The following is a 21,548-nucleotide window of genomic DNA, read 5'->3' as shown; positions in this document are numbered from 1 at the left end:
TACGGCCCAATAGAGGAAAGAACATTGGACAAATGGCCCATAAAGTAAATAAATACTGGACATTTTAATCAACATAAATAATAAGCATGAAATTATTTTTTTTTCTGAGGAAGTGAAATTATCTGTTTTTTTTTTTTTTTTTTCTTAGGAAAGTGAAAGGATCCTTTCCGCCGTTGAGACTTTAACATGAAATATGTCGGAGAAAAAATAAAAAGAAAAAATAAGTGGCGGGGTTCCAAAACGGAGGATAAATAATAGGTACTGGTGGACCAACGGTCAACTCAACGGCACCAACCCCGGCGCATTTTAGCCCAAGAGTGCCGTTTCCGTCCCGCAAAATCACTCGGCAGCACAGCTTGCACTCTAAAAACCCTAACTGATCCATGATCGGGCCTCGGTTTCATGGCCACTGGATCGCTTAGGAGGAAGTTGATTAAGCGATCGGATCCCAGGCCTTACACTCCCATGGCTGCTCGGCCCAAGTCCTCAAACTACAGAAATACCTCTCTGATCCTCTCCGTCGTTCTCATTGTTGGCGTTTTTATTCTTCTGGGCATTTCTTCGAACATTTGGAGTAACGTCAGTTTCTCTGCCGTTTCCGCCAGCATTTTCTCAATCGAGGTAGTCAATGAGTTCCCTCACGATCCCAACGCCTTCACCCAGGTAATCCTCGTGGTTAAATTTTCACAGGTGTACTTGTAAAATTACTTTGAAATTTACATTTACGAATTGTGGGTTGTTTGTTTTCAGGGGCTTCTTTATGCTGGAAATGATAGCTTATTCGAGTCAACTGGTCTTTATGGGAAGGTGAGTTTGCCTCAGTAAAAAAAGATACCAAAGATCTACATGATTTCTTGCATTGAAACCTGGCTTGAATTTTGTTTCTGAGATTCATCTCTTCTTTCCATTGTGTCAGTCATCAGTGCGCAAGGTAGCTCTTCAAACAGGGAAGGTAAAGGTTTTTTAATTTCCTTGTTCAGTCATGTTAACTGATCCTCTTGATTCATAGTTAATTGGTTAGCAAGTTGAATTGTTACTTGTACAATTGTACATAGGCCATAGTGACAAATGTTCAATTATATTGGGTGCTTGGTTGGGACATTGCCAAAGTTTAGATTGTTTATGTCTAAATCCAATATTGTTTTTGGTACCTGCAGGTTGAAGTTCTTCAGAAGATGGATGCTTCTTATTTTGGAGAGGGATTAACTCTCCTTGGTGAAAGGTCTGAAAAGAAAATCATGTTGAATTGTGTATTGTCATTGATTCAGTTAATAAATAAACGCAAGCTGACATTGAGTAGCAATTTTCTTTGATTTTTCATTCTATATTTATGATATGATGACATCTAAAGCGTCCCAAATTGCTAATCTAGCCATTTATATGTTCTTTTGTAGGCTATTCCAAGTAACTTGGTTGATGAAATATGGTTTCATATATGACCGAAAAAATTTAAGCAAAGTTTGTGCTTTTCCTTTATTCCTTTCAAAATATGTTTATCGTCATATCATATTTATTATTCTTTTTATCAAGCTGATTTACAAGGAAATGAAATAAAAAACTGAAGACAGTTTAAATAGTGTCTTCATATGACTCTGCTTCTGCAGTCTTTGAGTTTTAGGTTCAGTGCTTGCATATTCAATTTTTCTGATGTTAAAATTGACCAACTTAAATCAATTCTATTAAGTTTGAACTTAAATTGAGAATTGAAACTCCTGTGAAATGTGGTTCCTGATCCTTAATAACTTGCTTTATTTTTTGCACAATACAGTTTGAGAAGTTCACTCATAAGATGCATGATGGTTGGGGACTGGCTACTGATGGGAAAGTGTTATTTGGAAGTGATGGCTCGTCAGTGTTGTACAAGATTGACCCTCAAACATTGAAAGGTTTCTTTTGTATATAACATCAATCCATTTTTTTCTTTTACTCTGTGTTCATTTGCTTGTTTTTTTTTTTTTTTTTTTTCTGTATAACTGTTGTATTTTTGTTTTGTGCTTTACCTATATCTGATGACCTGTTTATCTCCTCCAAAGTAGTGATAGTTCAATTTGCTTGATAATTCTGTTTTTTAATTTATTATAATAGTCATGTCATATTTCGTGCAGTGACCGACAAACGTATTGTCAAATACAAAGATCATGAAGTGCACAACCTCAATGAGTTGGAGTTTGTAAAAGGCGAAGTTTGGGCAAACGTTTATCAGGTCAGCTTTTCATCGTCAAATGATTTTTGTTGTTTCGTTTGTAATTTACTTTAATATATATATATATATATATATATATATATTCTGTTTTTCTGGGGATGTTAATAGGAGCATTGACATATGACATGACTTCCTTATGGAAGTATATGGGCTACATGTGGACAACAGAAAATATCAGTTATGATGTGCAGATGGAAAAATATACGTGTCTTGAAATGCCTTATGTTGCTTTGTGTAGACTGACTGCATTGCTAGAATCTCGCATGAAGATGGCAGGGTGCTTGGATGGATTCTCCTTCCAAATTTAAGGTTTTCCTGTTCATTCCTTTTCCTTTATCTAATTATTAACTTTTCAGTCTATTTAGTCTAAATACGAGGAGTATCATGTTCTGTTGTCTTTCTTGGGAGGCCCTTTTTTTGGGTTCATTTCGTGGGTGTTTCATTTAATGGCTTTTATATTATTTATGCCTTACAGGGAAGGCTTACTAGCATCTGGGAATCATGTAAGCCCTTGAACCAAAGACGATATCTTATTTATGTTTTCACTGCTTTTTCTAGTGCCAGTTGCTATACAATGTATGATCTGTATGAGTTCCTTGAAACGCTAGGCAGTATGAAAATTCTTGAAGACACTTTGCATATGCACAGTTTCATTCTTTTTGAAATTATACATGTCAAACTAATAATTTACTTATTATCAATTTTAATATATTAAACAGGGTATTGATGTTCTTAACGGCATTGCATGGGATAGTGACAAAAAACGTATCTTTGGTAAGCTCCAACAGTTGGCTTTCTATGAATTCATGTCATTTTGATTGTGCTCGACCCAGTGCTGATGAAGAATTGATGGAAACCCTGAAATGATTACCAACGTTGGGAAGAATGTTCATCCTCTTTTGGTATAGAATTGATTGAAATAATTCACGAACTGGGTTATGGATTGAACTCAATGTGCATCGAATTGTAATTATTGGGAGCGTCTAGGAATTGTGTTTCTGTCTAGGCGCTTCATCTGATGATGTGTGTCGTGCTTCTTGGGGTTGTGGTAATCTATTTTTCTCTATGTACTAACCTATATGTTTTGGCAGTGACTGGAAAACTTTGGCCGAAGCTTTATGAGATCAAGCTACATCCAATAAAGAAACATTTCAGAGATGGAGCCATTGAGGAGCTCTGCCTGCGGAGGCCATTCCATTTTTGAAGCCATAAAGAGAGCCAGCTCCATTGTAAGGCTGGGCAGGGTAGGGCAGGGCATACGGCCAATGGGATTTTTGATTTTGCATTGTGATATACAATATTTTGCAATTTCAGCCCACACAAGGGACCGGAAATCAGTTGGAGAACTGCCTTGTAAGTTGTAAGATTCTGGAAAGAAGCGTTTAATTGGCGAGTGAATGAACAATTTCAGAGTTACTGGAATTTTAATTCCCAGTGACGTATAGTTCAGCTCTCTCTCACTCTCTCTCTCTCTGTGTTTATTGTGCTTTGCTTGTGAAGATGTTGATTCTATCATAAATTCTGCCACAAAGAAAAAAAGAAAAAACTGAAATCCCAGAGCCAAAATTAGAAGCGAACAAAAAAAAAAAACGCATATCGTTTTATTAGTTGGGCTGGTGGACAAGTACCAACTGGAAAGTCCGAGAAGAAGAAAATTCAAAAAATAAAAAAAGAAAGTGACGATTTACCAGATAAACAAAGAAATGACCATTTTTGAAGTGGCAGGACCCTATTGGTTGATTTTCCCGCTACTTCCGATGATTAGTTGGTACTAAAGATTTGAAATTTACCCAAGTGATATGGATTAACCCAACTTCCTGTGTGTAGCTCTTTCTGCTCAAAGACCCCCATCACTCATGCCAATGCTATTTGCTAAGCTCCCTCTCTCTCCCTCTCTCTCTCTGATACCATGTCCTCCAGTGCATTGTCTCTCAAGAAAAAGCTCTTGAAGCCAACCTCATTTTTTGGTGTCAAGTTATGGGTTTTGCTTGTAATCTTCATTGTTCTATTCACAGTTCTCGCTCTTATAGTCTTCCTGCTCTGTGTCATCCACTACCGTCGTCAAAAATCCTACAAATCCCCTTTTTGCTTCCAAATTCCCATAGCTTCCAAAAATCCACACAATGCATATTGTAGTTCATCCCTTGATCGGAGGCTGCTTTCGCTTAACCTTTCGGAAATTGGGATGAACAGCGGGAAGCTGCTGCAACATCATGGACAGCTGTTTTCAGATCAGTTGTCCTCTACTCAGCAGGCTAGTGGGAGAATCCAAAATAGTTATGTGACTGACTTGGAATCGGTTTCTAGGTACTCACCAATGGTGAAGGATGTGTGGAGGGGCAACAAGTTTAGTCTGGGGGAGCTTGAGGTAGCAACAAACGGGTTTTCGAAAGAGAATCTGATTGGCAATGGAGATTATGGAATTGTTTATCATGGCATTCTGTTTGATAATACTCGCGTGGCAGTGAAGAGGCTTGTGAGTGACAGGTACCCATTAATGAGTTAATATATAGCACTATGTCATGGCCTAGAGTGAAGAATAATAAATTAGATATGATTGGAAATGATAAGATACTAAAAGAAATTTAAATTCAGAAACCCAATTGTAGTTTTCATTTTCATTTCTCTCATCGATCTCAAATAGATGAACACCAAAGTAGCTAATGCTAGGTAGCCAGAATTCATATGTTTGTGCAAGTCTTACTGGGGGGTTTCAGTTTTTGCAAAATAAAGCTTGTGTGTGATATAAATCAACAGTTTTCAAGTTGAGGACTTCATAGCAGAAATGGAGGCAATCGGGTTTGTGAGACACAAAAATCTTGTCAAGTTGCTTGGATACCATATTGAAAGAGCATACAGGTATGGGAATTTTTCCTCACTGACAAGTTTAGATGTTCAAAAGGCAGCTAATGATCTTATTTTCCTTATTTTAGATTGCTTGTGAATGAGTACGTAGATAACAAAAATCTGCAGCATTGGCTTCATGAATGCTCCACACAAGTCAGCCCTCTAACATGGAGCATTCGGGTGAAAATAATCCAAGGAATAGCAAAAGGGTAAGATACGACATATCTAAATTATATTCCATTAGACGAATTTGTGGTCGTATAATTTGAAGTGAGTGTGGTTCTGCAGATTGGCCTACCTTCATGAGGATATTGAACCAAAAGTCCTACATAGAACACTAACATCTAGCAATGTACTGCTAGATCACCAGTGGGATCCTAAGATCTCAGATTTTGGCCTTGCTAAGCTCTACAATCCTGAGTGGGGGATCACTATAATGGAATCACTAGGGTAAGTTTCTTTGCATGTGGAAAACTATATATGCCTGCTCATTTTCACCATTGCAACATATTACTTGTGAATTCTTGATGATTTCCTTCTCATTCTATAATTGCATGAAACTCCAGTTACATTGATCCAGAATATGCTGCCACTGGTGATTTCACAGAGGAGTCCGATGTTTATAGCTTTGGGGTACTTATCATGGAGACCATATCTGGGAGGAACCCTATAGATTGCAGTCAACCGCAAGTATGAATTCCTAATTTCAAAACTTTAAGGTGTTTTTGTTGTTCAACCTTTGATATCTGAACAATGATTCCTGAATTGCAGCCATATCTAGTTGACTGGTTAAAGTCAATGGTTGCCAGTCAAAAAATTGCTTGTGTGGTGGATCCTAAGTTGCCAGAGAAGCCCTCTTCAAAGGAACTCAAAAGGGTACTTTTGGTTGCTCTTCGCTGCGTTGATCCCGATTTAGAACATAGGCCTAGAATGGGAGAAGTTATTCACATGCTTGAGCCGCGTGACTTGCTACTCTGTGATGTAAGAACAAGTATTTTTCTCCTTTTTTTCTCCTTAACTTTTATCATATGTTTCATTTTCTGAATGACTTGTATGCCTATCATTGTCCCTACGATGAAAGATCAATGGCTTAAGAAAGAAACGTATTAGCCAAGAGTAAAGCTTCTGCAAGAATAGGCGCCCTACAAACACATGACAGGATAAAGCTGCAGCAAACTGGTACCAGAAAATTGTATTGAAGTTCAACGAATGGTTCATTAAGTTGAGCCCTAAGCTATTTGTCAATCAGGAATAATTCATCTTAGAAATCTTCATAACAGAAGCTTTCCCTGTAAATTCATTAATGTAGTTGAGATTGTTACGGAGGTCATCCATTCTTTCAGATTTTCATTATCAATTGATTATTTGCTGAACAAATGGATGGTCTATAGAAAAAAGAAGGAAATCTTGGAAATCTACTATAATTTTATTGTCATTCAGACTCCTAATATTTGAAACATAGGACGCTACCTCATTTGAGCATCAAAATTCCCATATAATACATTGCTCTCAGAAGAAAGGGAGACTGGCAGAACATGTCACCAACTTAACATTTTCAATCGCCAACCTATCTTCCGGGAAAGGACAATCGGCAACTTCTTTTTTCTCCGGCAACAAATCGCATGCCTTTGGAGTCACATTGCTTGTAACTCCCGCAATATCAGTACAGTTCCATTGTAATTTCTTGGGCTTCTCAGTCAGTGTGATAGTCACATTAGAAATGCAAATTCCCTTGAAATGATCATTAGGAATTCCCTCCAGCCTTGCAGAGTAAGTAACATTCTCAGCCTCAACCTGTTTGTAGTTGATGTTCTGGATCAAAGGCAATGCCTTAGGATCAAAGCCAGGGTCTGGGTGAGACCCATAAGAGCCAGTCATCCAGAAAACATACTTCATAGTCTTGAGGGTCATTCTTCTCACAAATATGTCTTTGACATAACCTCCTCTTCCTTGGGCAGTTTTGATCCTCACACTGGATTGAGTGCTAAGGGCTGTGATGTCCTCAACTCGAACGTCGCGAATTCCACCGGACATCTCACTGCCTAGAGCAATGGTAGCACTGTCAGGTGAAATGCAGGTAAGTCTTCTGATCACAAGGTGCTCTGTTGGGATCCCGACTTTGATCCCGTATTGGTCCCATCCACTCTTTACTGCAATGCAGTCATCCCCAGAGACTATGAAGCAGTCTTCAATTCTAGTTTGTGAGCATGAATCTGAAAATGGAGCAAAAATAGGTACATGTTAACTATGTTCAAATATGAACAAGGAGACATAACAAAGTGGAAGCAAATTAACAAACCTGGGTCTATGCCATCTGTGTTAGGAGAGTTCATTGGTGCAAGGATAGTGAGCCCTTGGATTGTTATATTGCTGCAAATTAAAACCAGAATATATACATATCAGATCAGTTTCTTGCTAGTGCTTTTAAAAATTAAAAAAAACACATATAAACCAATGTGCTTCTTATAAAAGCATTGCCAAACAAGCCCTAACTAGGATAGAAAAATGATCAAACATACCTGCTGTATATGGGATGGACAAACCAGGAAGGAGAATTGACCAAAGTAAGATTTGATATTTGGATTTGATTAGAGTACATGATCTCAATCATGTAGGGTCGGGTTTCATTCAATTGACCTGCTTTGAACTTTTTCCACCAAGAAGCACCTTGCCCATCGATGGTGCCATTGTTACCTAAACAATAGTGGTCCAATACCAATTTAGTCATTAACATAATTGACCCAAAATCACAGTAAAATTAAAATAATTAAATCTGATTTGAGATTAATTACCGGTAATTACGACGTCGGTGAGGTTTGTTCCAAAAATGAGACTGCTAAACCTTCCACCAGGGGCATCTCTGCCTCTCCCATATGAAGGCAGGACTGAAATAACAGGCCATTCTGACTCATCCTGTAAATTTGGTCATTCAAAGTGTTCAATAATTTAATGGTAAAGGTGGTGAGAAATATTTGGCTAATAGGAGGAGCAAAAGCTTTTCACAAAAAGTGAAAAAGATAAATTAAAGTCAACGAGTTGACTTCCTGCGTTCATACAAAACATAGTAAGAAAGTACTGCTTTTCCTATGTTTGTTGATTACTAGGTCGGGGATGTTTGTCTAGCTAATTCTATGGTAGAAGAATGGTAATTACAATCAATTAAGCCTATATGTTCACAAATTTTTTATAGAGAAATCGCACCAAAAAAGGAAATAAATTAAACCTGAGTTATAAAAAAAAACAATCGATTAAGCTAATTCTATGGTATAACGGTAATTACAATCAATTAAGTCTAAAATAATCAAGAAATTAAGGAAATATATTACACCAAAAAAGGCAAGAGAAATTAAACCTGAGTTGCAAGAATAACAGCATCCTTGTGGAGGAAAAGGGTGAAATGGCTGGTGAGGTTGAAGCTCCCGGTGAGCCACTTCCCCGGTGGCACGATAAGCTGTGCTCCGCCGTCGGATGCACTCTGGCTTAGATGATGAATGGCCGCCTTGAAGGCCTTTGTGTTGGACGTTTTGCCATCGCCAACGGCTCCAAAATCAGTCAAAAGAGCACTGTGCTTTCGACAGCTAAGGGCAGAGTACTTGACCGTGCCCCCATTCGCTGGTGTTCTACATTCTGCGGACTCTTAGGAAAAACAATCCCAGTATAAAAAAGATTGCTCCAGAAACCTGTGATTAGAGAAGAAGAAGAACAACAAAGAACACATATTGTTATTTTCCATGTCATCTTCATGAGAAAAACCCAGACATATATTATATATAGAGGAAAACATGCATTGTAAAAAATTATATGAGACACATCAAAAGCCCCCCAAGCATCTATTGTCATGATCATATTCAACCCAGAAAAAAACAAGCCAACAAAAATAAGAAAATTGAATGTAATTTGTTAGACAAAATAACAGCGAGATATAGGGGTGGAAAAGAAACTTACATTGGACATCTTGGATTTTCCGTCCATGGTCTGGAAGTGAAGGAATTGTTGTACAGAAACAAAACTTTGGTGTTCAGGGAAGTGAAGAAACGTAATGAAAGTGACCTTTTGAAACTTATGCGTAATGTCAGACAATAAGAATAAGGGGTAATTTTCTGTATGTTATTCTTCTCCGACGTGGGGGAATATATATAAGGATGTAGAAAATCATGAGTTACAAAAGGAAATAAATCCTAAACAAAATAGGATTAAAATGAAAGGAAAATAAATAATAATCCCTAATTGGTTAAGGAATATACAACTCATGTCAACACATAATCCCAAACCAAACAGTAAATACCTAAATTTAAGTAAAGTAAAATCAGACGTGCAAGGAAAGTGTATGTGGGCTGCATCTACTGCATGTGGATTATGTATCAAATCAATAATCAACGGATGGTCTTTGTTGCATTTGTTGGCTTGTCTCTTCATCTTTCTTTGGGAGATGATGAGACATATTGAGAACGGTTACCTCACCTAAACCTAATTCCCTCAACCTCACCTAAACCTAATTCCCTCAACCTCACCTAAACCTAATTCCCTCACCATTTGCATTGCCTGTTGAATTTATCCATGTTATGTCTAAAGAAACCATTTTTCTCTGATTGGAAAATAAAGCGATAATATTAATACACAAGAGCACTATTGCATAAAAGTTTTTAATAATTAAGATAATTACACATTTCCTCTTTTTTTTGCCTCTACGTAACGTTTACTTATCATGAATAGGAGAAGACATGAATCGGGGAACTTACATCAAGAAATCGGAATCGGATAAACTACTTCCTTGCTCAACCTGATTTTATGACATATTTACTTATCAGGAAAGGGTATTGGATTGATTCCAATTCCTACTTACTAACAGATAAGAAATAAAAAATTATATGGGTTCCACCTTAAAATTTGTAATCGAATACCCTCAAAATTGGAAATATAATCAATTAGGGGGGAGTAGTTGATCTGTATGAAAATTCTTGAAGACACTTTGCATATGCACAGTTTCATTCTTCTTGAAATCATACATCTCAAACTAAAAATTTACTTATTATCAATTTTAATATCTTAAACAGAGTATTGATGTTCTAAACGGCATTGCATGGGATAGTGACAAAAAAACGTATCTTTGGTAAGCTCCAACAGTTGGCTTTCTATGAAATCGTATAATTTTGATTGTGCTCTACCCTGTTCTCATGAAAAATTGATGGAAACCCTGAAATGATTATCAGCATTAGGAAGAATGGTTATCCTCTTTTGGTATAGAATTGATTGAAATAATTCACGAACTGGGTTATGAATCGAACTCAATGTGCATCCAATTGTAAGTATTGGGAGCGTCTAAGAATTGTGTTTCTGTCTAGGTGCTTCATCTGATGATATGTGTAATGTGTTTAGGGCTTGTGGTATTCTCTTTTTCTATTTGTATTAACCCATATGTTTTGGCAGTGACCGGAAAATTATGGCCGAAGCTTTATGAGATCAAGCTACATCCAATAAAGAAACAGTTCAGAGATGGTGCCATTGAGCAGCTCTGCCTGCGGAGGCCATTCCATTTTTGAAGCCATAAAAAGAGCCAGCTCCATTGTAAGGCTGGGCAGGGCATGCGTCCAGTGGGATTTTTTATTTTGCATTGTGACATACATTAGTTTGCAAATGGATAGTCTATAGAAAAAAGAAGGAAATCTTGGAAAACTACTTTAATTTTATTGTCATTCAGACTCCAATCTATTTGAAACATATATAAGATGCTGCCTTTCATTTGAGCATCAAAATTCTCATATAATACATGACTCTCAGAAGAAGGGGAGACTGGCAGAACATGTCACTAACTTAACATCTTCAATCGGCAACCTATCTTCCGGGAAAGGACAATCGACGACTTCTTTACTCTCCGGCAACAAATCGCATGCCTTTGGAGTCACATTGCTTGTAACTCCTGCAATATCGGTACAGTTCCATTGTAATTTCTTGGGCTTCTCGGTCAGTGTGATAGTCACATTAGAAATGCAAATTCCCTTGAAATGATCATTAGGAATTCCCTCCAGCCTTGCAGAGTAAGTAACATTCTCAGCCTCAACCTGTTTGTAGTTGATGTTCTGGATCAAAGGCAATGCCTTAGGATCAAAGCCAGGGTCCGGGTGGGACCCATAAGAACCAGTCATCCAGAAAACATACTTCATAGTCTTGAGGGTCATTCTTCTCACAAATATGTCTTTGACATAACCTCCTCTTCCTTGGGCAGTTTTGATCCTCACACTGGATTGAGTGCTAAGAGCTGTGATGTCCTCAGCCCGAACGTTGCGAATTCCACCGGACATCTCACTGCCTAGAGCAATGGTAGCACTGTCAGGTGAAATGCAGGTAAGTCTTCTGATCACAAGGTGCTCCGTTGGGATCCCGACTTTGATCCCGTATTGGTCCCATCCACTCTTTACTGCAATGCAATCATCCCCAGAGACTATGAAGCAGTCTTCAATTCTTGTTTGTGAGCATGAATCTGAAAATGGAGCAAAAATAGGTATACATATTAACTATGTTCAAATATGACCAAGAAGCCAGAACAAAGTGGATACAATTTAACCAACCTGGGTTTATGCCATCTGTGTTAGGAGAGTCAATTGGTGCATGGATAGTGAGCCCATGTATTGTTATATTGCTGCAAATTAAAACCAGAATATATACATATCAGAACAGTTTCTTTTCTTTTTTTTTGGTCAGGGAATACTATTCATTAATAGTGGAAAGCATTACAAATTGAGGAAACTCATTTCCAATGCAGCCCAATACCAACAAATAAAACAGGCCCAAGGATAGAAAAGCAAATAAACAGCAGAAACCCATAAAATATTAAACAAAGAAACCCTAGATCTAGAACACAGGAGCAGCCACACATAGCATGCCGACAACACCACCAGGAACAGATCTGCCACCACCAAGGAGGAGTAACCGACACCAGGGGGTATCAAAGAGGCCAACGGAAGATGGGGGTGAGCAGGCCACCCGCGCGGAAGCGCTCCCATAATCCAAGTGTTAAGTGCATGATGCACTTTAATCGCAGCCACGGACCACCACACACCACCGAGGAAGAACAACGAGAGCGGTGGATGAGGAACCGAGAGGCAAACGGTGGTAGCTGAGAACTGGCTCCCAGATGAAATTGCTGGCCATGTATGAACGGCATCACTACATAGAAGAGATGAGGAGAGTGTGGATGTAAGAAGTGAAGGGTGAAAAGTGAAGGTGGCTGGGGAAGAAAGGAGATGGATAGATGGGAGATAAAGGGTCTCACAGGGTAGGGTTAACTTGAGGAAGAGCAGAAAAAGACTAAAGGAAACCGAAGTGGAGGCAAGAAACCCCAGATCTGAGACAGAGCTCAGGGGAAAAACACCCATTCTGGGTGGGAACCACAGAGGGTGAGCAAAATCACCACGGGGGGTGAGGCAAAATCACCACGGAGGGTGAAGAGGAAACAAGTAAATATAAACAGAGAGAAAGGAAGAGGAGGGAAAAGAGAGAAGGAGAAAACAGGAGGAAGAGGAGGGGAGGGGAGGAGGGGCAGACCACCTCCCCAAGAGCGGCGCTGAAGGGTTGTCACATATCAGAACAGTTTCATGCTAGTGCTTTCTTTTCTTTTATTTTTTCAAACAAACCCTTGTAAACCAAAGTGCTTCTTATGAAAGCATTCCCAAACGAGCCCCAACTGGATAGAAAATCGGTCAGAATAGAAAAATGGTTACCTGCTGTATGTGGGATGGACAAACCAGGAAGGAGAATTGACCAAAGTAAGATTTGAAATTTGGATTTGATTAGAGTACATGATCTCAATCATGTAGGGTCGGGTTTCATTCAATCGACCTGCTTTGAACTTTTTCCACCAAGAAGCACCTTGCCCATCGATGGTGCCGTTGTTACCTAAAAAACAATAGTGGTCCAATACCAATTTAGTCATTAACATAATTGACCCAAAATCACAGTAAAATTAAAATAATTAAGTCTGATATGTTACCTGTAATTACGACATCGGTGAGGTTTGTTCCAAAAATTAGACTGCTAAACCTTCCACCAGGGGCATCTCTGCCTCTTCCATATGAAGGTAAGGCTGGAACAAGAGGCCACTCTGACTCATCCTGTAAATTTGGTCATGCAAAATAGTCATTAATGATAAAGGTGATGACCAATTGATAATTTTACATGAAAAAGATTTGGCTGATATAGAAATTAAAGTCGACGAATTGACTTCCTGCATGCACACAACAAAGTAAGAAAGTTACTGCTTTTCTTATGTTTTTGTACATTACTAGGTCGGGGTTCCCTTTTCTGAATTGAAATTACTAGGTCGGAGATGTTTGTCACCAAATAAGCTAATCTATGGTAAAATGGTAATTACAATCAATTAAGCTTAAATATATGTACAAAAAAACTTAAAGCACAATCGCACCAAAAATGGCGAGAAATTAAACCTGATTTTCTAAAAATAACAACCAAATAAGCTAATTATATGGTATAAAGGTAATTAAGTCTAAAATATTCAAGAAATTAAGGAAACATTTCGACCAAAAAAGGCAAGAGATTTAAACCTGAGTTGCAAGAATGACAGCATCCTTGTGGAGGAAAAGGGTGAAATGGCTGGTAAGGTTGAAGCTCCCGGTGACCCACTTCCCCGGTGGCACGATAAGCTGTGCTCCGCCGTCGGATGCACTCTGGCTTAGATGATGAATGGCCGCCTTGAAGGCCTTCGTGTTGGACGTTTTGCCATCGCCAACGGCTCCAAAATCAGTCAAAAGAGCACTGTGCTTTCGACAGCTAAGGGCAGAGTACTTGACCGTGCCCCCATTCGCTGGTGTTCTACATTCTGCGGCTCTTAGGAAAAACAATCCCAGTATAAAAAAGATTGCACCAGAAACCTGTAATTAGAGAAGAAGAAGAACAAAAACGAACACGTATTGTTATTTTCCATGCCACATTCATGAGAAGAAGAAAAAAAACCAGATATAGAGGAACCATGCATTGTCAAAACTTACATGATACACATCAAAATTCAATGTAATTTGTTAGACAAAATAACAGTGATATATAGGGATGGAGAAGGAACGTACATTGGACATCTTGGATTTTCCGTCCATGGTCTGGAAGTGAAGGAATTGTTGTACAAAACCGAGGTGTTTTGGGACAGAGATTAGAGAATTTATATAGAGATGCACCAATTAATTGGTTTTCGTATTCTTGGAAGGGTATCTGAATGGAGCGATTAGCCTACTAGGGGTGGATTTGAATTAATTAATTAACTCAGATCACCTTTCGGAAACTTATGCAGGGATAAGTTTTTGAATGTTGTTCTTCTGCAACATGGAGGGATATATAAAGATGTACAAAACCATGAGTTACAATTGGAAATAAATCCTAAATATTTAAAATACAATCCAATAAAATTCTTTATGAAAAATCTTATATTTTGATGAAAAATCTGTATATCCTATTTGGTGATGGATTTTTTATTATATAGAGATATCAATCGATATGGCTGCCTCGCAAATTAGTTAGGAACATCAAAACATGGCAAAAGCTTTGGGTTGTGCTTGTGTAATTTCTAGGACCTGAATGGGTAAATATGAAAACACCAAAAACCTCATAAAATGTTAGCGTAAATAACACCTCGTTATAACCTCTCAAGAATTGCCTTTGTTACTGAGATTCCAAACATACGTGTTTATAAGATGTGTTATTTGGACCTTTTGGGCTCCACTAGTTTGGGTTGTTATGTAATTGATGCCTTGTTTAACAAGGATGCTTGAAGCAACCCTGGCCCACAAGCAAAATTCATATTTAGCTATTTGGGCTCCATTCGTTGGTTTGTTTTTTTTACCTTTGGGCTGTGCAAATAAAAAATAAAAAAATCATGCACGTTTTGGGCTGTGTAAAAGGATGGTCGTACGTTGGAAACTATTGAAAAAGATGGTTGGCTTCCATTATTAGCAAGTGCCAAGTCCACAACAACGACATCCGGTTCAAACCGGAATGACCCACAGATTCTCCAGGTGTCGGTCTAGACGACTACGAGATTGCCACGTGTCATACGGTACCCACCCTAACAATCGAGAGCCAATCACTGTGGCGAGAAGAGAAACACAGACGAAGAGAAGACCAATCGAGTAACATCCCAAAACGGTATCGAGACTTTAAGCGAGCGAGTGAATACATAAACAGCCACGTGGCTTTTATGACAGCCGATAAACTGGTAAGGTAACGCCAAAAGACCAACGCGCTGTTGTACCAACAATCCTGCCCTGCTTATGATTCCTGTGCCTTCGCAATCCTCGGCGGCCCACGCCTCACAATTCTCTGGTCCCTGCCTGACATGTGTCGTTTATCACCCTCCACTTTCCAATCCTACCCTTCTTGTTTCACTAATTATACCAAAAACGCTATCCCGTTTCAAAATAATATGTTTCGCTAATCACTCGGTAATTTTGGCCACGTGAATGGCGTTGTAGTAATTTAGTCCACAAACCAGGCATCTTTTTATATTTATTTTTTGAGTTGGCCATACGAGTATTTTAAGCGATGGTTTGCTTCTCATAAACGCTCTCAAGTTTGCAGACAGAAAGTTGTGGTGTCTGTTCACCTCAATTCAACCCACCCTCAATTCAATCTCTTTTTCTCTCTCCCTCTCTCTGAAGTTCTTCCATGGCGGCTGGGCACTTCGCCGCCACAACCCCCAACCCCATCCGTCTCATCCAATCCTCATACCTCCTCGCAAAACCCAACCCAACTATCTTCTTCCCACCTTCGAATCTTCGCCACCAAAAATCAGCACTTCATTATAGGGCTCGAAGGAAGCTCTGTTTCACTGTCTATGTCGTCATGGAGGACCAAAAGCAGAGTATCCATCTCGAGAATTGCTCAGAAAAAGCCCAAGAGGCTGCTGAATCTCAGATCCCAATTGTAATTCCGTCCGTACGTGTGGCTGAGAAGTTGTCCAGGAAGAAATCGGAGAGGTTCACTTATCTTGTTGCTGCTGTGATGTCCAGCTTTGGAATTACTTCCATGGCTGTCATGGCTGTTTATTACAGATTTTACTGGCAAATGGAGGTACCCAATTTCTCTCTGCTCCCTAAACCACAAAAGCTACGAACTTTATCTTCTCTAGTTGAGTTTTTGAATTGGGTGATTTTGTTTTCTGTGTAGGGTGGGAATGTGCCTTTGTCTGAAATGTTGGGTACATTTGCTCTATCTGTTGGTGCTGCTGTAAGTTCACTGACTGCTTCTCAATTGGGGAAACTTAATTAAATTAAATTGATTTTGAAGTTTTTTTCTTCTACACTGAAAACTGCTAAATCGATTTGGATTTTATATATGTATATTTTAGGTGGGAATGGAGTTTTGGGCAAGATGGGCTCATAAAGCTCTCTGGCACGCTTCTTTATGGCATATGCACGAGGTTTGCTTCGAATTTTGCTACTTTTTGTTATCTCTTTGATGCCAACAAAGTTTTGAGTTTGGAATTTTGTTTCTTTTCGTTCACTGGGAAACTAGCAATGAAAGAAACACGACAAGCTTGAGTTTTTATATTGTTTTTCCGTTCTTAGCAACCAATCAGTGTTTGATGTTTGATATGAACTTTAATTGCAGTCTCACCACCGACCCAGAGAAGGTCCATTCGAGCTTAACGATGTGTTTGCTGTAATTAACGCTGTTCCAGCTATAGCCCTCCTCAATTATGGTTTCTTCCACAAAGGCCTTGTTCCTGGCCTATGTTTTGGTGCTGTAAGTCTCTCTCTCTCACTCTCTCTACTACGAAACCGTGTTTATTGATTTATTAACGACTTTAATCATAATTAATTGATGGGGATTATAAATTAATCCTCTTTAACAAAAGGGCCTGAGAATTTTCTGTTATTGACAAATTGACTTTGAACAGGGTCTTGGAATTACAGTGTTCGGCATGGCGTATATGTTTGTCCACGATGGTTTAGTTCATAAAAGATTCCCAGTGGGTCCCATAGCCAACGTGCCCTATTTGAGAAAGGTTGCTGCTGCTCATCAGGTAAAATATCACAGCGCTCATACACAACAAACACATACAAACTATAAGTCTATACATTAATAGTTCTTTACATTAATTTACTTCCATAATTCTTGCATAAAGCAAGTTTAGGTAAGAACATGGGTTCTATTTCTATATTGTGGTCGAGCCATTTAATTATGATTTTCTCTTAAACCGAATCTAACTGTCAAGATTTTGTTTGATTTGGATGTTTTGGCTTCAGCTCCACCACTCAGAGAAATTCGAGGGTGTGCCATATGGGCTGTTTCTGGGTCCCAAGGTTGGTCTGCAATTCTTTAGTGTTTACTCAAACAAAGTTTGTCTCGGTCGTCAAAATAGTATTGTTAATCAGGAGCTAAATTGGTATTATATTTTGTGTTTGATCTGGTGCAGGAACTTGAAGAAGTGGGAGGCCTCGAAGAGTTGGAAAAGGAGATCGGAAGGAGAATCAAAGCGTACAAGGGATCGTAACTTAGATTAAGTAGTTGATGGAACCTCAGTTTCCACTTCCCCTTTGTATCAGAAATTTCAGTGTAGAAAAGTGATAGAGATAAATTAAACGGTTTTGTGATCATTTTTGTTTTTACATGGTGGAAAACAGAGCAAGTGAGAAACTAAACTGAACCAAAATGCTGTGCTAGGGTTTTAGGCAGCTGGGCTGCCTGAGTGTTTTGCATTGCAATGAAGAAGAAGGGTATGTATATATGTATTTTTATGTACGGGGGAATTTGTATTCCGTCCCACGTATACCATGAAGTGTGAGCAACTTTTTGTCACAGTACAATACTTTTTTTTTTTTTTTTTTTTTGGGTTACAAGACGGGAGTAACCGATAAAACAAGAAAAACTAACAAAGAACATTCCAGAGAAAAATCCGGCTTAATCTATTGTCATACAAGATAGAAACCAAAGAAATAGTGAATGCGTCAAAACTATGCAAACCTAAAGACAATTTGTGCCTCATATCAACTACATAATCAGCAACATGATTTTACTCCCTATAATCATCAAGTAGACAACAAAACTACTCCTTTCCAAGAATCTTTCCACAATAGGCATTTTCATTAGTTAAAAAGAGAAGTACGAATGAGCATTTCCAATTGGCTATCAAATGGTGCTAGCATTTCTTTTTCTGTTTTTCCCCATTGAGTCAAACAGATGAAGTTAAAACCATAATTTATCACATCCATGGTCCAATGGTATAACTTTCTATTTTTCTTAACATTAGAGTTCGACTCGGGGTTCAAACTTGGGTACCATGTGGGGAAGGGTAAAGCCGCCACCACTTTGGTGGGAACCCATTGGCGTCCAATGGTATAACTTTCACAAACGTTATCACATATAAATTTTACACATGAATCATGCTTAGCAGTTGACCTAGTATGAGAGGGGGTGGGAAGTAGGAATACCTCACAACGTTTTTAATTTGAAATGCATCCACATGTTGAAAGTTTCAAACATAGAGAAAAACTATAAACAGAACTGTACATGTTGAAAGTTTGATTGAGTTAAAGCGTTGAAAGTTACGTACATAGTATGCTACTCTTAATGCTAATAATAGTTTGTCTGATCAAGGTCGTCGTTTTCAATGAACATGTTTGTGATTGAATTATGCAAAAGTTTGTGAGTTGAAATAAAGTAGATAGTCAGGGATAAATATCCAATAGCGTGAAGCCATGTGTAGTGATGATACAAGTGCAGAGGAGGTAAACCCGAAACAGGCTTCGTGGTGCTGACTCACTCAAGCATATAATGGACTCATGGAACTGCTGCTCCCTCCCTCACCCTCATCATCAACCCACCGCGTGCCGCCCATTTTCTCCCTTTTGTTTGGTCATGCCAATTTCCCAATCTAATCCACTCTTCCATTCCAATGTTAAAAACGCAACCTTAGTGGTTCATGCACTTAACTTTTGCAATTCATATGTCACTAGGATTGCTTGGACGCTAATGGATAATGACCCATTTCACTTTAAATATGTCAATCACAATTTGACATATTTGTAAAATGAACTCGTTATATATCTTGAACAATGTAGTTTGTCGATTAAGCGTCAGATGTTTTTCGATTGAGACTTTTACTTTCCATGTTTGTTTAGTCATCGGTAGGAGTGTTTATATTTGAACTTTTCAATACCTAACTTATTTAAGCTCGAGAAATTAAACGACTTTGGTCTATTGAGCATATTCTAATATTGCTTCCGGCATCACCCTGCCTTTTTATAAATAAGTATGTTATCTTGACTTTGACATCGACGTTAATCCCAACAATAAAGGAAAAATTAAAATAAAATAAGAAAGTGCATGACAATGATGATGTAAGACTCCAATAAATTGAATAATTGTATTGTTGGGATGGCTGAGCTGACCTTCAATTGAGGGAGAAACTATTTGTCGTTGAAAGAAACGTATTGATTTAGTTGTCCCAATTCAATACATTCAATTCGGTTTTGTCCTGTATGATTTTAATTCGATTTAACGAAGTTTATTTTTTATTTATAATTAAAAAAAAATAGTTGAAGTACACTCAATTTCAGTTCAATATGTTATTGATTCGGGTTGAAAATGGATAATCCAAATTATTTATACTGGGGCTTCTGTTCTGAGGCCAAGCCAAAGAGATTAGAGATTAGGTCGGAAAGGGCAGGTGGCTTCATATCATTGCATTATGTAGGCAGAGTCGGCGGAATTGCACCACGGACCGGTGGGCCACGGTTTAACCGAACAAATAGACAAGCAATTCGTGTGGCGAAAGGTCCCCATGTTGGTCAGCTGGTCTCCCATTTCCGTCAGTTATGATTTCATGAAAAGGTTCTTGCATTATCCGCAAGCCACGTGTGGTTAAAACTTAAAAACGATTGCGGAGGTGGCAAATTGAATTATTCATTTGATCGTTCTTTTTTTTGACGAAGTCAGTGTTGTTTATTTTAAATTGGCGTTTCGTTTATGTCTATTGTCATCAGTTGGGTGCAGTTGGAGACAAAAATTATTAGGCGCCCACTGCCCATGGTGTATCCTCTTCAATTTTTATAGTGATTGCTTTGTATGAAGAAAGAAAAAGAAAAACAAGATAATTCGAATTTCTAATATCATTTTCATGCTGGAAAGAAAAGTAATACTAAACTAATAATAAATATTGTCAACGAGGTCTAGCATATTGAAAAATGAAATTAACTAATATTTTACTATAATATATTTTAAATTTTAAATATATATTAATTTTATTCAATAATATGTTAAAATTATGTGTATAATAAGTGAATTTTGTATGTGTTATTGAAAATTTTGTAAAAAAATACAAGGATTATACATGAAAGTAGTAAATTCTTATACGAGTAATAACTTAAAAAATTAAAAATGAAAAGTAGAAAATAGAAACTCGGGTAATGACCTAATATTAATGGATAATGCTCTAAACTACTCTTATTGGTAAACGAAAAGCGGGGACAATAATTTAAAAGAAAAAAGGATCCCAATATATATATAAAGAGTATAGCGGATCAATTATGCTAATTTTTGTTATAAAAAAAAGAAAAAGAAAAACAGAGTATAGCCGGGCGGCTAAAATTAGAAAAGTATAGCCGGCCGGCTATATTATATATTAAAAAAGGAGCGCACCAACGTGTCAAAATGCGAACAGCCGCGCGGCTATACTATCTTTTTTAAAAATTTAAAAAACCATGTATAGCCGCACGGCTATACTTAAAAAAAAAAGAGAACCCCATCAATTAGGCACCCACATGTCAAAATAAGAGAATTATACATGAAAGTGGTAAATTCTTATATGAGTAATAACTTTAAAAAATTAAAAATGAAAAGTAGAAAATAGAAACTCGGGTAATGGCCTAATATTAATAAAAATGCTCTAAACTACTCTTATTGGTAAACGAAAATTGGGGAAAATAATTTAAAAGAAAAAAGGATCCCATATATATATATATATATATATAAAGAGTATAGCGGATCAATTATACTAATTTTTTTTATAAAAATATAAATAAAAGAAAAACAAAGTATAGCCGGGCGGCTATACTATTTATCCAAAAAATTAGAAACGTATAGCCGCCCGGCTATACTTTAATAACACCAACGTGTCAAAATGCGAACAGCCGAACGGCTATACTAATTTTATAAATAAAAAACCGAGTATAGTATAAAAAAGAGGACCTGCCTTGCGACTAGGCGCCCGCGTGTCCAAGTAAGTACCGTGCGGCTGTACTATCTTTTTTAAAAAAATTTAAAAACCGTGTATAGCCCCACGGCTATACTTAAAAAAAAAAAAAAGAGAACCCCATCAATTAGGCACCCACGTGTCAAAATAAGAGGATTATACATGAAAGTGGTAAATTCTTATATGAGTAATAACTTTAAAAAATAAAAAATGAAAAGTAGAAAATAGAAACTCGGGTAATGGCCTAATATTAATAGATAATGCTCTAAACTACTCTTATTGGTAAACGAAAATACGGGAAAA

At 37.8% G+C, this 21,548-nt stretch overlaps 4 protein-coding genes and 1 pseudogene across 7 annotated transcripts; 3 read left to right on the top strand and 2 right to left on the bottom strand.

Moving 5' to 3' along the window:
- The first annotated feature begins 190 nt into the window (after positions 1-190).
- Positions 191-3,652, top strand: QC (glutaminyl cyclase). Of its 2 annotated transcripts, XM_008236614.3 has the most exons (11): positions 194-663; positions 751-807; positions 917-952; positions 1,158-1,222; positions 1,395-1,458; positions 1,769-1,886; positions 2,106-2,203; positions 2,442-2,512; positions 2,679-2,706; positions 2,923-2,977; positions 3,295-3,652. In XM_008236614.3, the coding sequence occupies exons 1-11, from the start codon at positions 403-405 to the stop codon at positions 3,405-3,407; spliced, it is 966 nt and encodes a 321-aa protein (XP_008234836.2). In that variant the 5' UTR covers positions 194-402; the 3' UTR covers positions 3,408-3,652. The 2 variants fall into 2 exon arrangements, with proteins under 2 accessions (XP_016650214.2, XP_008234836.2); XM_016794728.2 differs by lacking the exon at positions 2,923-2,977 and having other exon boundaries at positions 191-663.
- Positions 3,653-3,801: 149 nt separating this feature from the next.
- LOC103333788 (putative serine/threonine-protein kinase At1g01540) lies at positions 3,802-6,456 on the top strand. 2 transcript variants are annotated; one of them, XM_089052151.1, is made up of 7 exons: positions 3,802-4,690; positions 4,961-5,062; positions 5,137-5,259; positions 5,339-5,500; positions 5,617-5,740; positions 5,822-6,031; positions 6,132-6,455. In XM_089052151.1, the coding sequence occupies exons 1-7, from the start codon at positions 4,113-4,115 to the stop codon at positions 6,168-6,170; spliced, it is 1,338 nt and encodes a 445-aa protein (XP_088908277.1). In that variant the 5' UTR covers positions 3,802-4,112; the 3' UTR covers positions 6,171-6,455. The 2 variants fall into 2 exon arrangements, with proteins under 2 accessions (XP_088908277.1, XP_016649818.2); XM_016794332.2 differs by having other exon boundaries at positions 5,822-6,456.
- Positions 6,456-9,022, bottom strand: LOC103333722 (putative polygalacturonase; annotated as a pseudogene). The gene is made up of 6 exons (XR_016127013.1): positions 8,996-9,022; positions 8,403-8,730; positions 7,843-7,963; positions 7,570-7,744; positions 7,350-7,420; positions 6,456-7,263 (listed from the first exon to the last, which is right to left on the bottom strand). The product of XR_016127013.1 is annotated as a putative polygalacturonase (transcript).
- A 1,686-nt stretch (positions 9,023-10,708) lies between these two features.
- On the bottom strand, positions 10,709-14,207 carry LOC103333789 (putative polygalacturonase). Its single transcript, XM_008236680.2, has 6 exons — positions 14,128-14,207; positions 13,609-13,935; positions 13,038-13,158; positions 12,769-12,943; positions 11,617-11,687; positions 10,709-11,528 (listed from the first exon to the last, which is right to left on the bottom strand). The coding sequence occupies exons 1-6, from the start codon at positions 14,152-14,154 to the stop codon at positions 10,825-10,827; spliced, it is 1,425 nt and encodes a 474-aa protein (XP_008234902.2). The 5' UTR covers positions 14,155-14,207; the 3' UTR covers positions 10,709-10,824.
- A 1,350-nt stretch (positions 14,208-15,557) lies between these two features.
- On the top strand, positions 15,558-17,859 carry LOC103333723 (beta-carotene hydroxylase 2, chloroplastic). The gene is made up of 7 exons (XM_008236616.3): positions 15,558-16,120; positions 16,217-16,276; positions 16,398-16,469; positions 16,661-16,795; positions 16,950-17,075; positions 17,299-17,355; positions 17,469-17,859. Exons 1-7 carry the CDS (start codon positions 15,716-15,718, stop codon positions 17,544-17,546), a joined length of 933 nt encoding a protein of 310 aa, XP_008234838.1. The 5' UTR covers positions 15,558-15,715; the 3' UTR covers positions 17,547-17,859.
- Positions 17,860-21,548: the final 3,689 nt, after the last annotated feature.

Source organism: Prunus mume, linkage group LG5 (genome assembly GCF_029339155.1).
Source record: "Prunus mume cultivar Tortuosa linkage group LG5, ASM2933915v1, whole genome shotgun sequence".
Lineage (NCBI taxonomy): Eukaryota > Viridiplantae > Streptophyta > Magnoliopsida > Rosales > Rosaceae > Prunus > Prunus mume.
This window is presented reverse-complemented; position numbering and strand designations above follow the sequence as displayed.